The sequence below is a fragment of the Neoarius graeffei genome, chromosome 20 (genome assembly GCF_027579695.1).
Source record: "Neoarius graeffei isolate fNeoGra1 chromosome 20, fNeoGra1.pri, whole genome shotgun sequence".
Taxonomy (NCBI): domain Eukaryota; kingdom Metazoa; phylum Chordata; class Actinopteri; order Siluriformes; family Ariidae; genus Neoarius; species Neoarius graeffei.
The window spans coordinates 34,534,660-34,548,048 of record NC_083588.1 but is presented as its reverse complement, the minus strand read 5'-3'; the positions used below and the strand labels follow the sequence as shown (position 1 = coordinate 34,548,048).

The 13,389-nt window shown below is 37.4% G+C and overlaps 1 protein-coding gene across 1 annotated transcript in view; it reads left to right on the top strand.

Annotated features, from left to right (window-relative positions):
* farsa (phenylalanyl-tRNA synthetase subunit alpha) overlaps positions 1-12,300 on the top strand; it is a 29,398-nt gene extending 17,098 nt beyond the window's left edge. Inside the window, exons 6-13 of the mRNA XM_060901568.1 lie at positions 2,137-2,265; positions 2,476-2,591; positions 2,666-2,750; positions 2,966-3,065; positions 3,738-3,906; positions 4,096-4,173; positions 7,719-7,833; positions 11,688-12,300. Coding sequence (XP_060757551.1) covers positions 2,137-2,265; positions 2,476-2,591; positions 2,666-2,750; positions 2,966-3,065; positions 3,738-3,906; positions 4,096-4,173; positions 7,719-7,833; positions 11,688-11,793 — 898 coding nt within the window. The 3' untranslated portion in view covers positions 11,794-12,300. The remainder of the gene's footprint in view (positions 1-2,136; positions 2,266-2,475; positions 2,592-2,665; positions 2,751-2,965; positions 3,066-3,737; positions 3,907-4,095; positions 4,174-7,718; positions 7,834-11,687) is intronic.
* The last annotated feature ends 1,089 nt before the right edge of the window (positions 12,301-13,389 follow it).

Below are 13,389 nucleotides of genomic sequence, written 5' to 3'. Positions count from 1 at the left end.
TATATGTGTGTATACATGTAAATAAAACTATTTAAATAATATAAGTATCCATCGCTCTAATCCAGGACAGATGTATGTAATCAGTCTTTGAGGTGTGCGCTACTCAGAGCGCAGAAAAGAGTTCAAAGTGTGCAGATGCAAACGCACGTGGATGTGACAGGCAGCAAAATATTTTGTTACATGTTATTTGTTATATTGACAGCAATTTAAAAAAAAAAGTTATCAGCATGGCAAAAACGATCGTAGTTCTTGGGATTTCTTTGTTGGATATCTTGGGGGGGCTCCGGTTTCCCCCACAGTCCAAAGACATGCAGGTTAGGTTAACTGGTGACTCTAAATTGACCGTGGGTGTGAATGTGAGTGTGAATGGTTGTCTGTGTCTATGTGTCAGCCCTGTGATGACCTGGCGACTTGTCCAGGGTGTACCCCGCCTTTCGCCCGTAGTCAGCTGGGATAGGCTCCAGCTTGCCTGCGACCCTGTAGAACAGGATAAAGCAGCTATAGATAATGAGATGAGATATCTTGGGGGAACTGGTTTCTCTAAGAAATAAAGCTCATAGAATGTTTTACTCGAGCCATGCAAGACTTTCCATCCCGTTATAACACAGATTCACTCATAAGACAGTCGGATTCTTTGGATTCCAGCTACCGTGTTAAAACAGCGCTCCACTGTAATAATGCTTATGATGTACGAATCCTGGTATATAGGTTTGCTCACAAATGGAAAAACAATACAGTAAGAAAAACTGTTCGAAATGGTAAAATTTAACATGAATAAGCAAATTTATAATGGTTAATTATAAACATTTTTAATTTATAGAAATTTCTGGACTTTCTGGAAAAGGCGATTTTTATTTATTATTATTTATTAATTTTATTGTTTAACCAAATTTGTAAAAATGTTAGTTTTAAAGATTAAGTCCAAAACATTTACATCACAATGAGTGCTTCCTGTCAGTTTGTAATTATGAAAACATTTAACAAAAAGATATCATCTATATTCAGTCTATCTTTGAAAAGCTTATGTGTCATGATATCATCATAACATCCAGCACTAGCTAGAATCAAAGCATTAGCAGTAAGGCTAAAGTTATGATTAACTGTATTTCTGCATTATGCATGATGGTAAACTTTAATGAAATGGTGACGTATTTAATAAAAAAAATTAAAAAAAAAGTTTTTGTGCAAATCATAACAATGCATACAGGTTATTTTCACACAACATATAATCCATTTCTAATAATTCTTGTCTTATAACTGTGTATATAGTCTTCTCCATAAGTATTGGGGCAGCAAGGCCAATTCTTTTATTTTTGCTGCACACTGAAGACATTTGGATTTGTGATCAAAGGATGAATGAGGCAATAGATCAGAATTTGAGTTTTCATGTCCTCATATTTACATCTAAATGTGTTAAACAACTTGGACCACCCAATGTTAGGGTGATCAAAAGTATAGGAACAGATATTCTTCAGGTTAGAAATGAAAGCTGTAATTCTGATCTATTGTCTCGTATTCCTCTTTTGATCTCAAAAACAAATGTCTTCAGTGTATAGCAAAAATAAAAGAATTGGCCTTGCCGTTCCAATACTTTTGGAGAGGACACTTTTTATTTTATTTTTTTTAAAGTGTTTTAAATCCACTCATTTTCTTTTCTCCTTCTGCCTGTTTTTCACATTTTTATTTTGCTTTGAATTTGGCATAAATGTTTTGTTCACTTTTAAGAATTGTCAAGATTTAAAGTATATTTATTTTTCTAGTAAAAGGTTTTTTTTTTTTTCTCCTTGTCTCTTGTTCTTTTCTTGTTCTTTCTCCTTGTGATCTGGCCTGAACATTTTGTAACTCTGCTTTCATATTTAAGATTGTTGTTATATGCAAGCTAATTTCACCCCAGAACGCCTCTGTGTTTAGTTGACCATAAGCATATCCAGGTCAGCCCATTTCAGCACACGGTGGTTGGACTGAATTATTACGGTGTCCGGGGGGGGGAGAAAAAAAAAAAAGCTTTGGTAGCTTTTGTTTCCAGTTGTCACTTACAGCTGATCTGATTTGAGCTTATGGGTCAAAAATGCATACCCCTCTCTCTCTCTCTCTCTCTCTCTCTCTCTCTCTCTCTCTCTCTCTCTCTCTCATTAGTGGAAGTTGGAAGGAGAAGAAGTTCAAGCCATATAACTTTGAGGCAATGGGTGTTGCTCCAGACTGTGGTCATTTGCACCCTCTGATGAAGGTGCGGACGCAGTTCAGACAGATCTTCCTGGAGATGGGGTCAGTTCCACTTCAGATTTAAACCTAACCATTTACAGTTTGTGATGTTGATTCCTGATGTACACATACTGTGTTAAAGTTCACACTTTTCATCCAAAAAAGTTAGAATTAGCTATGATTGGTTTGCTAGTATTTATTTATTATTATTGTTATTATTATTATTTTAAGTAAGTGCTTTTTATGTAAGAAACTGCTGTTGGCTGTCTGTAGGTTCACGGAGATGCCCACCAATAACTTTATCGAGAGCTCTTTCTGGAACTTTGACTCTCTGTTCCAGCCTCAGCAGCACCCAGCTAGAGATCAGCATGACACCTTCTTCCTGTCTGGTATGATTCCTATTCAGATCTTTTTCGGCACAAGTCGTGATGATGATGATTTAGCTAAATCACTGTGTTTTCAGATCCGGCAGTGGCTCATAAATTTCCCCAAGACTACCTAGAAAGGGTGAAAAAGGTCCATTCTGAGGGAGGATATGGCTCACAGGGGTGAGATGTGTTCTTTACAGATCAATACCATAACCTGACCTTTCCACTCTCACCAAAAAAAAAATGCAATCAGTACTGTTGGTTTGTGCAGAATATTGCGACCTGTAATTAATTAATTAATTAATTGGAATGAGGTTCAACCTCTACTCCACTTTATCAGTTTTCAGTGGATTTTGATGTTGCTTCATTGTTCTCGCAATATTACAATGTGCCAGGTACAAGTATGACTGGAAGATTGAAGAAGCTCAGAAGAACATCCTCCGTACACACACAACAGCTGTGAGCGCACGCATGCTCTACAAACTAGCACAGCAGGTAAACACACACACACACACCATCACCACACATATTTAGGTTTATCAGTTCTTCAAAACACTCACATGATTAAGGGAAAGGTTAAAACCGAGTAGGCTGTGTGAAATATGTTAGTACACAGCATTGTTGAATCCTTAATTCTGATTGGTTAGAAGGTGTTGATTAATCTGTAACAGCATGGCTCTGACAGTAGTGCCATGGACACTATAAATTAAGTGGTCATGGATACTAACTTGTTTCAGGGATGTAGCATTGAATGTAACTAGAAGCAGTTTAAAAGGGTGGCGTGTTGTTGCCGTAGTATACAATGAATTAAAACGTTATCGGCCGTTATAAGAAAATGATCAACTTTATTGACTTATAATAGCATTGTCACAGATCATGTGTTATTCCTGACTTGGCACAGTTCTTAAAACTGTGTCTGCTTGCAACACTGTATTTTTGACTAAGACGATAAATTCAAATTATTGGGTCTGAAAATCTGTTCAAATTTTTTTCACATGATGTTTAGTGATTTTTGCCTTGTTATTTTGTTTAAAAAAGATTTAAAACATTATCTGTATTGGTATAAAATTACATTGTTATAATGGTTTTGGTACAGTATTATACCTCTCACTCAGCGTGTGTGTGTGTGTGTGTGTGTGTGTGTGTGTGTGTTTCCCTGTCATTCAGGAGAAGTTCACACCAGTGAAGTACTTCTCTATAGACCGCGTGTTTCGCAATGAGACGCTGGATGCCACTCACCTGGCAGAGTTCCATCAGATCGAAGGTGTGGTGGCTGATTATGGCCTGACGCTGGGAGACCTGATGGGGGTTCTGCATCAGTTCTTCACCAAACTGGGTTGGTTCTATTGTCCATCCCTCTCCAACAAGCTGAATGGCCACTGTTTAAAAAATAATGAGATTCCTGGAAATTTATTTTATTATTTGCAGAGTTGCAGGGATTTTTTCCCCCCAAACATATTATTTAAAATACCATGCCCCCTGTGGGTTTTTTTTTTTGTTTGTTTGTTTTTTGTTTTTTAAATAGGAATCACGAAATTGCGTTTCAAGCCAGCTTATAATCCTTACACTGAGCCCAGCATGGAGGTGTTCAGCTATCATGAAGGTAAGCAAGACTGGAAGCATCTTTTTCTCCGCTTTTACACAGTGCTTAGTTTATTTGACTCAGATACTGGTGCTGACCGATCTGATGGTGGAGAGGGTATCACAGTCTGTTTCCAAGTGTACTCTTATCAAATTGCAGTGAAAAAGCAATTTGACACTGAATCGACCCAGTTACAGGACGTGAAATGAATGCGCTATGCATTTTCGGCTGGGAGAATTTTATTATATATATTGTGTGTGATGTATAAACACAAACCCTTTTTTAAAATATTTTATTTTTTAAATTTATTTTATTTATTTTTTTTAATAAAGATACAAGCTGCTAAACTGATGTCCGAGATGCAAACTGAGCCAAAGTCAGAGCTGAAGTGCTGCAGGAAATGTTCTCAGTCTGGTCACAAAAAAAGAGAAAAGGAACATAAATACAGTATGGGAAGAGAACAATATAAAATGCATTATAACAAAAGGAACCTAGTGTTTATAATTATTTAATTTATTTTGAAGTAACTGTTTGATTTTTCACACTTGGTTCATTCCTGTGGGGTTTTTTTTTTTCTTCTAAAAATGAGTACATGTCAATGGTTTGTTTACCTTTCTCTATCACTGTACTTCTGAACAATGAAATTTTTTTTTCTAGGACATTTTCAGACCCTCTGTCGACCCAAATGCCCCATAGTCTAAGGTTTTTTTTTGTTGTTTTGTTTTTTTGTTTGTTTGTTTTAAATAGCAAATGAACCAATTTTGGTCCTATTCTGACTAATAATTGTAGTCAGTTTTTTCTCACTGTGTATTAGGCATGTTTCCACAAATACACCAAAACTAAATGGTCTCAGAAATCTCCTAAACAAAATCTACGCTTCCTCAATGAGTTCGAGTTGTTTTGTCCACACCGCAGGAACCAGTGAAGCAAACTGTGATCTGGTTCAGAGATTTCCTTGTGTGGTAAAAATAACATGGCAATATGAACAAGTTGAGATTGGTTGTTTTTTTTATTTTTCCCCTTTTGCTTTATTACATAAAACCGATTAACATTTAAATCAGGTGCAGAAAGGCAAGCAATTTCATGCTTCAAGCCTTCACTGATTGTTGTTAGCAAGATGCCATTAAAAAGGATGTAAAAAAAAAAATACACTCCCTCATAGGGCTGTGCGATATATCGCGTATACTCGATATAGCTCCGAAAATTCTGTGTGAGATACATAAAATTATTATATCTTAACTATCAAGTATTTTATGGTCATCTTCCGACTTGCGTTTGTTTCGTGTTTGTTGCGTTTGTTTAAAACATTTTCCGATGGTTTTCTCCCTGTCCCTCAGGCAGTAACGTGAGAGGCTGCCTAAGGGTAACAAATATATATATATATATATATATATATATATATATATATATATATATATATATATATGTATGTGATTCCACACTTATGGGTACTGAAATGGGGACATGAACTTATTTTTAAAAATTCACCTAAAACCATTTCTTTTTTTACCATCAGGCCACAAAACATGTAATCTTTAATGAATGATATGTTAAAAGATAACTTTAATTTTCTGAGATGTAATAAAAACATATTTATATGCCAAAGTCAAGCCTATGAGTTCCAAAATGATGTCTGTTACATTACTTCTGTTACGATTGTCCATCTCGCGTCTGTTACAAATTAATTACAATCTAGCTATATACCATGTTAATCTTATTGAAAGAATGTGTATGTTTATTCTACTACACATGTTTATTAATTATATTTGCTAAAACATCACCTTCCTATGTTTCAAAAAGTAATTCTACATTGTTAAAATTGAGAATATATATGTCCACAACACTTCTGTTACGTTCTGACTTTGGCATATAAATATGTTTTTATTACATCTCAGAAAATTAAAGTTATCTTTTAACATATCATTCATTAAAGATTACATGTTTTGTGACCTGATGGTAAAAAAAAAAAAGAAATGGTTTTAGGTGAATTTTTAAAAATAAGTTCATGTCCCCATTTCAGTACCCATAAGCGTGGAATCACTATATATATATATATATATATATATATATATATATATATATATATATATATATATATATATATATATATATATAAAACGTCACGCACTCGCCAGCCAATCCCGGGCGACATCTCTGTGCTGAAAGGAACTTGCGGGAAGATTTCCTAGTTTCAGTTTACAGCGCTGACTTGGTTTGTGCAATCACTGGTGCTGCATAGGCTACTGTGTAAGCTCTGTCAATTTCAGCGACAAATTTAAAAATGGAAGCGGACGAATTGGTTCCTAAAAGAACTAGTAAGGGGTCAATCATCTGGCATTTTTTTGGATATCGCGAGGAGGACGTGGAACAGCAAATGCCAGTTTGTAAAGTGTGCAAAATAACCTGTCATCATGAAAGGCAGCAGCACTACAAATATATGTTCCATCACCTGAACTCACCCGGTACAGTATGAAGAGTCTCTTAAACTCTGAACTACTTGGCCACAAGCTAAACAAATGACCATAGTGGCCTCGTTCTCCAAAGCCACCCCATATGAGAAAACGAGTCAGAGATGGAGAGCTATAATGGATGCAATCACTAACTTCATTGCCAAAGACATGATCCCAATTAGTATAGTGGAAAAACCAGGCTTCCAAAAATTGCCAAACACATTCGATCCCAAATATGAGTTGCCTGGTCGCAGACATTTTACAGAGAAGTCAATACCGGAATTATACACATCTGAGAGGCAGAGCCAGAAAACATTCAGTGTGCAAAGAGAAAAATTATGTTTTGCAGATCTCTCTCAATCTCTCTCTCTATTGTGAATGTTCCAGTGGTTCTCAGTAGTCAGGTTAATAGTTTGGAGATCTATTTTTTAAAATAATTTAATGATTGAGCCCTTTTCTTATTTAGGCTAAATGTCTTTCTCAGTGTTGAGCTTGCACTGATTTTATTTGATATTGATTTGAGCTCTGAGCAGCTCTGTATTGTGTTGCCCCTTTGTTGCAATTTTCAAGATTGTTTTTGCAGTTTGTGCCACATCTTTGTTGAATAAAAATAGTCTTATTTCAATTCAATTGTGATTAATCACCAACATGAAAATTTAAAATGTGTTGTTGAAAACCACCTGTAAAGTTAACCAAGAATGTTATTTAATCTGCAGGGATTGTAGTGAAAATAGTAAAGAGTAAAAGTTAGATTTCATGGGGTCCTTTAGAGGAGATTTAAATATATCGAGATGTATATCGTGAAATGGAGAAAATGTATCGGGATATTCATTTTTTCCCATATCGCACAGCCCTACTCCCTCAACATTTTTTCCTTGACACTCATGTAAAAGTATGATATACAGAAACGACCCAATTTGACTGTTGTGTAGTAATGCTGATATAAAACGTGTTCTTGTAATTGTTTGTTAGTTTGACGTGGGCTTTTAAAGGACACAGCGAAGGTCATTCTGTGAAGCTTCAACCACTGCAAGCTCCATCCCAGTAGGTCCTGCAGAAATCTATTTCTCTCTCTCTCTCTCTCTCTCTCTCTCTCTCTCTCTCTCTCACAATTAGGGCTGAAGAAATGGGTAGAGGTTGGGAATTCTGGGGTCTTCAGACCTGAGATGCTGCTGCCTATGGGTTTACCAGAGGACGTGTCTGTCATTGCCTGGGGGCTGTCTTTGGAGCGGTGAGTCTCCCACCCAGTAACTGGATTATATACCTTATCAATATCCCATAGTCACTTCTAGTGACGTAAAATTATATATGTGTGTGTGTACGCATGCACACAAGTTCTAACTAAAGATGGCACACATCTGAAACTGAATCCCAGTATCCGTGTCGGGCTGATGCCAGCAAAAATTAGTGGATCTGATGTTGGAGAAAACGTACTGGATATCAGGTCCTGTTACAAATGGCAAAGATTAGAATTTCATTTGGAAAAATTAATTTATTTTTGAAACAGGAAATGCTTACATGCAAAGTTTACAACTGGTATTGATATGCATCCTGGGTAATAGATCCTAAGTGTTCAGCACTAAGTATCAATGTTAACGGGATCTAATGCATCTCAAAAGCCCTTTTTACACAAATATTCTGCAGTATTGCCATAAAGGCGACCCCACAACATTCCAGCTTTTGTTGTATAAACCGAACCAAATAATGTTGCGCCAGTGTGTGATTTTTACGCAGCATGCTGATGTTACACGACCAGACGTGTGACTGGAAATAACCGAGCGTCAGCGTCTCGAGTGACGTATAACATGCTGCATGTCAGAAATATGAATACCTCGAGCCTACTGACGTTGCTTTCAAAACAACAGTGGGTGAACTGTGTGTTGAGGTGCTTTTGTTGGCTGTATAGATTTGTTCCACTCTTCAAACACCAATGAAGTTGCTGTGCAATCAGAAATATGTTGGAGGAGAAAGTGAAAAGAAATAGGAAGCAATTTGAGATGGAAGTGTGTGCGGACCTTAGACACTGTGGATGGAGATGTTTGAATTCTTGTTGGTCTCAGAAAGAAGAATGTCCAAAAATTGCACCCCTGTCTCTTAAACGGACATCAGTCCCGCCTTTGTTCCGACTCCGAGACTGAACAACACAGAGACCGCATTTGTAAATTACTTATTTTCAGAAGGTTAATAACCAGTTTAGCACATGCTAATCTTGCACTGGGCCTTCAATTCTATCCAGGCTTGTGACTGGCACTAACTATGCACTGTCTTGCACAAACCCAGTGGCTGGGTATTTTACCTAATCTGTATGTCTTTGACTTATTGGGGAAACCGGAGCACCTGGAGGAAACCCATGCAAACTCTTTGGCCATGAGATTCGAACACGGAACCTTCTTGTTGTGAGGTAACAGTGCTAACCACTGCACCACCATGCCACCTGACGGTTTACACAGAACGTGAGGTGGAATAAAGGTGTAAGAGTCCCGCCTTGAATAGAATGTGTAAAAGGGGCTAAAGACGCATTATGATCCAATTGCACAAACCACATTTGGAAGGAGTCTGGGATGCATATGACCACATCATTTGTGATGTGAATGTGATTTGCATTTCAGACGGCAACAAAGGACCAATTAATCAACTGCCTCATTAGCTGGAAAATACGTAATCATTGAGACAGTCTGGAAATTAGGGATGTCCCGATCAGGTTTTTTTGCCCTCCGATCCGATACCGATCATTTGATTTTGAGTATCTGCCGATACCGAGTCCCGATCCGATACTTCTTATAATCCATAAAAAATAATAAAGACGAGGAAAGAAATGGATCCAGGATGTTCCTCATTTTTTATTTAACACCTTATTTTAACATCCAACAATTCCGTTAGCAAACAGAGCACTTACGTGAGGCAGTTTGAACAATAAATAACAAATTTAAAAAAATAACCTTAAAATACCTGGCAGGAATGTAAACAAATAAAAAAAAATAAAGTGCCACAGTGCCGGTAATTTGCTTTTAAGAACGCATCTCACAGTGGTGTACAGTAATTTCAATTAAGGAAATGAACGTTTTTCTTGATGAAAACAAGCATTTCTACCCTTTCAGGTTTGAGCCCGTTTCTTTTGTCATCCAACGAAAAAAAAAAATGATCTCATGCTTTGCTTTCCGCTTCAAACTGCTTCCGTGTTCAACTTTGCCGGCAACAGGCAGCCAATAACCAATAGCGTCTCCGCTACAAAGTGATGTCATGCCGCACGCGTTGATGTTGCCATGTTGAGACAAGAGGTCTGGTCTCACTCTGTGCCAACGCATAGCTATTGATGTGTTAAAAATGAGAATATATTATATAGATATATATCCGATCCCTGATCGGGAGGCAATGCCCGATTCCGATTGAGTCTGAAACCATGTGATCGGGCCCGATTTCCGATCACGTGATCGGATCGGGACATCCCTACTGAAAATCACATTGAACAGTAGAGCTGTCTGCTGCTAGGCTAATGACAATAAAGATGCCTGTTGATACCAGGTATAAACGGGGCCAAAGAGACTTGATCTGGTTTTTTTGCTTTTGTTAGGATTGATTTTATTAAACACGCTATTGTATTTACAATGGTGTGTGTGTGTGTGTGTGTGTGTGTGTGTGTGTGTGTGTGTGTGTGTGTGTGTGTGTGTAAGTAAACAAACAAAACTACTAAGCTTTAAGAAAAATTTAAATGAAGCACTTCAGTTATACTTTTTTTTTAAACACAAAGTATAACTGTGAAGTGCTTCATTTAAAATTTTCTTAAAGCTTAGTAGTTTTTTTTTTCTCTGTAAACTAGAAGAAAAGAAAAACTAGAAGTGTGTGAGATTGTAAAACTGTTATGGAGGTAGACAAATTGCTAGCCAGGGCAGCCAGGAAAAGCAGAATATGTGACCTGAGCTATTATGTTTTTATTCAGAGTTAGTTCACACTAACTAACAGTAGATCATATTAAAGAGGTATTGTACACTTAAATATGAGCTGTAAATAAAAATTATATGAAACACATTAATGCTGGTTTTGACAAAATTACCATTTTTTATAAAAAAAAAATCGCCATTTTACTGGTTTAAATCATACTGAACCTTGCAAGGCCAACGCTGATGTAGAGCCCACCTCCCTCAGCCCTCGCCTTTGAGTGGGAGTCTGTGAAACCATGCTCATTTTCAAATATATGCTAAATGAGTCTAATCATTTCATCATTCACAGGATTTTACACTATTCCCTGCTCCCTCAGTCGCTTGCCCACTTTTTTTTATTTTTTATTAAATGAAGTGGGTGGAGTTAGGCTCAGAGCTGGGGGTGAAGTTACACTTTAAGGATGTAACTCTAATATAAAATGAATACAACTACAATATATGGAATGAACAGGTACAAATACGGATACAAATGAGGCACGCAAGGTTTTTTTTTTTTTTTTTTTTTTTTTAAATGCTTCCGCCTCCCTCCAGAAATGCCAGTACTGTTTTTACATGTGATGAGAGAATCTGATAAACTACGCCTTCATAAATAAGCCTTCTCTCAGGGATTCAATACTATACTCGCTTATTTTCCATAGTATGTATTAATGCATGTAAGTAACTTGTCGTAATATTGAGTTAAATTACGTTAGTCTTTTAGTCTAGTTAATTGTGTCTCTGGGCAAACACAGTGAAGTTTTCACTTGTCCAATGGGCTAAATAATAAACTTATGATTTTGCCCACTGCTGTGTTTGGGGGTGGGTGTTCCATAGATGCCCCAAACCTTGTACCACCTTCTGTTCAGGTTACCCTTCAAACCCTGACCTGATATCAAGGAGTGTGTTTACCTCTGCTTGTGTCTGGCAGCTTGGCAGTATCCAGCTGTGTTTGATTGCACAGCCTCCCCCACCCAACACACGCACGCACGCGCGCGCGCACACACATACACGCGCACACACTCCTGTTTGCCCTACTTTTTTAAATGCTTCAGGCTGGGATTAGTAGCCTACACTTAAGTTTTCTATATAGAAATTGTGTGTGTGTGTGTGTGTGTGTGTGTGTGTGTGTATAAATTGAAGCTTACAGAATGCACTCTGTTCACCACAGGCCCACTATGATCAAGTACGGCATCAACAACATCCGTGAACTTGTGGGGCACAAAGTAAACCTGCAGATGGTGTATGACAGCCCAGTGTGTCGCCTGGACTCTTAAACTACACTCAGGAACAATCGCAGGAAAGAAAACCTGTCTGTTTGTTTAGAAGCCTCTCCTACACAAATCTCATGGATTCATTCAAGTGTCCTGGATCAGTCCACATCAGTGCTGGGGTCCACTATCCGTATCTTAATGATAGCGTCTAAGTTGGGGAAAAGACGTTTTGACAGAGTGTGGGGGTAGAAGAATTATGACACAATTTTAGTTGAAGTTGTTGGCTATAAAATAAGTTTATATTCTCCCCATACAGATGAACTACTCCAGTCAACTCTACATGTACTCAGAGCTAATATTAGTCCTAGTTAATTAGCATTCTGACTGGTAGTAGTTGATCTGTATGTCTTTTATTACTGACTTAGTGCTTAAGTACCGTTTCGTCTGGCTCATGTCTCACAAAAAAATGTTACTACTCTGTTACCTTCACACCTCACAGTGCAAGTATACCAGCTTAAAGGGAAGCATTCATAGTGTAAAAATGATAAATTAAACATGTTTAAAAATTGAGTCTGTGCTTTTAAGTCGTGTGTGTGTGTGCGAGAGAATGAGATTCTACTTATAGGTTATTTGTGTAATTAACAAGCTTAAATATCCACTTAATCTATTAGTCACTGTCTTAACATCAGACGAAGCTTAATCTGTGTGTTGACGTGTTGGCTTGAGAGATGCAAGCAGTCGCTTGGCTTAATGTGACTTAAACATCTACATCCATCAATAGTTTTAACATACACAGTTCTCATAGACATAAAAAAAATAAACATTTTACTTGCATTTTTCCCCTATACCTGACTATATTGGTCTATGGGTCTGACCATTTCGGGTTAACAAAATCCTGTTGAGTGTGGGCAGGTGCCTACTCAGTGGGTGATGTTCATTAGCAATTGAATACTTTGCAAATTTAGGTGATGCACGCTCTGAATTCTTCACTCTGAATTCATCCATCCTTTGAAAGTAACTTGTTTAAACCACCATTCTTTTGTGTCTGCATTCCTATGATTACAAAAATGCTTCAAAGCGTCATGAGTGGTATCTATCATTCTGAATTCCAAAATATGGCACAGCCAGCCATGCCCAGGACCTGAGGAACCTAAACTGTGCTCTTTGGGTGTGAGGGATGGCATACTATCAACCTCTGTTGCCAATCACAATGACACGAGTCAGTTGTTGCTGTCTGATATATTATGTATGCAGAAGAAGCAGACAGCCCTTTCCTCAGTGTGTTACACAGCTGTATGATTTCTTGCCTTCACATGTGTTTTGGAAGAAGCATGTTTTAGCCTTCGCGCTCCCCAGTTGGCAGCCGTCATACGATAAGGGAGTGCTGACTAATGAGTAACCAATTTTTTAATTTAATTTTATTTATTTGGGGTGGATTAAAAGCCATTGTATTTGTGCAGTTTCTATTATTGCAATTATAATTATTTATTGATTGATTTAAACAGGGACAGTGCACAAAACATTGTACCAGGTTTTAGCAAATATTGCTATTTTCTGCCTGTAGTCCCTGAGCAGGTGGGTGGAATGATAAATTGATACTAAATTGATGTGTTTACATGATAGAGGACTGTGTGGTATAACAGATGCTAGTTACTCTAT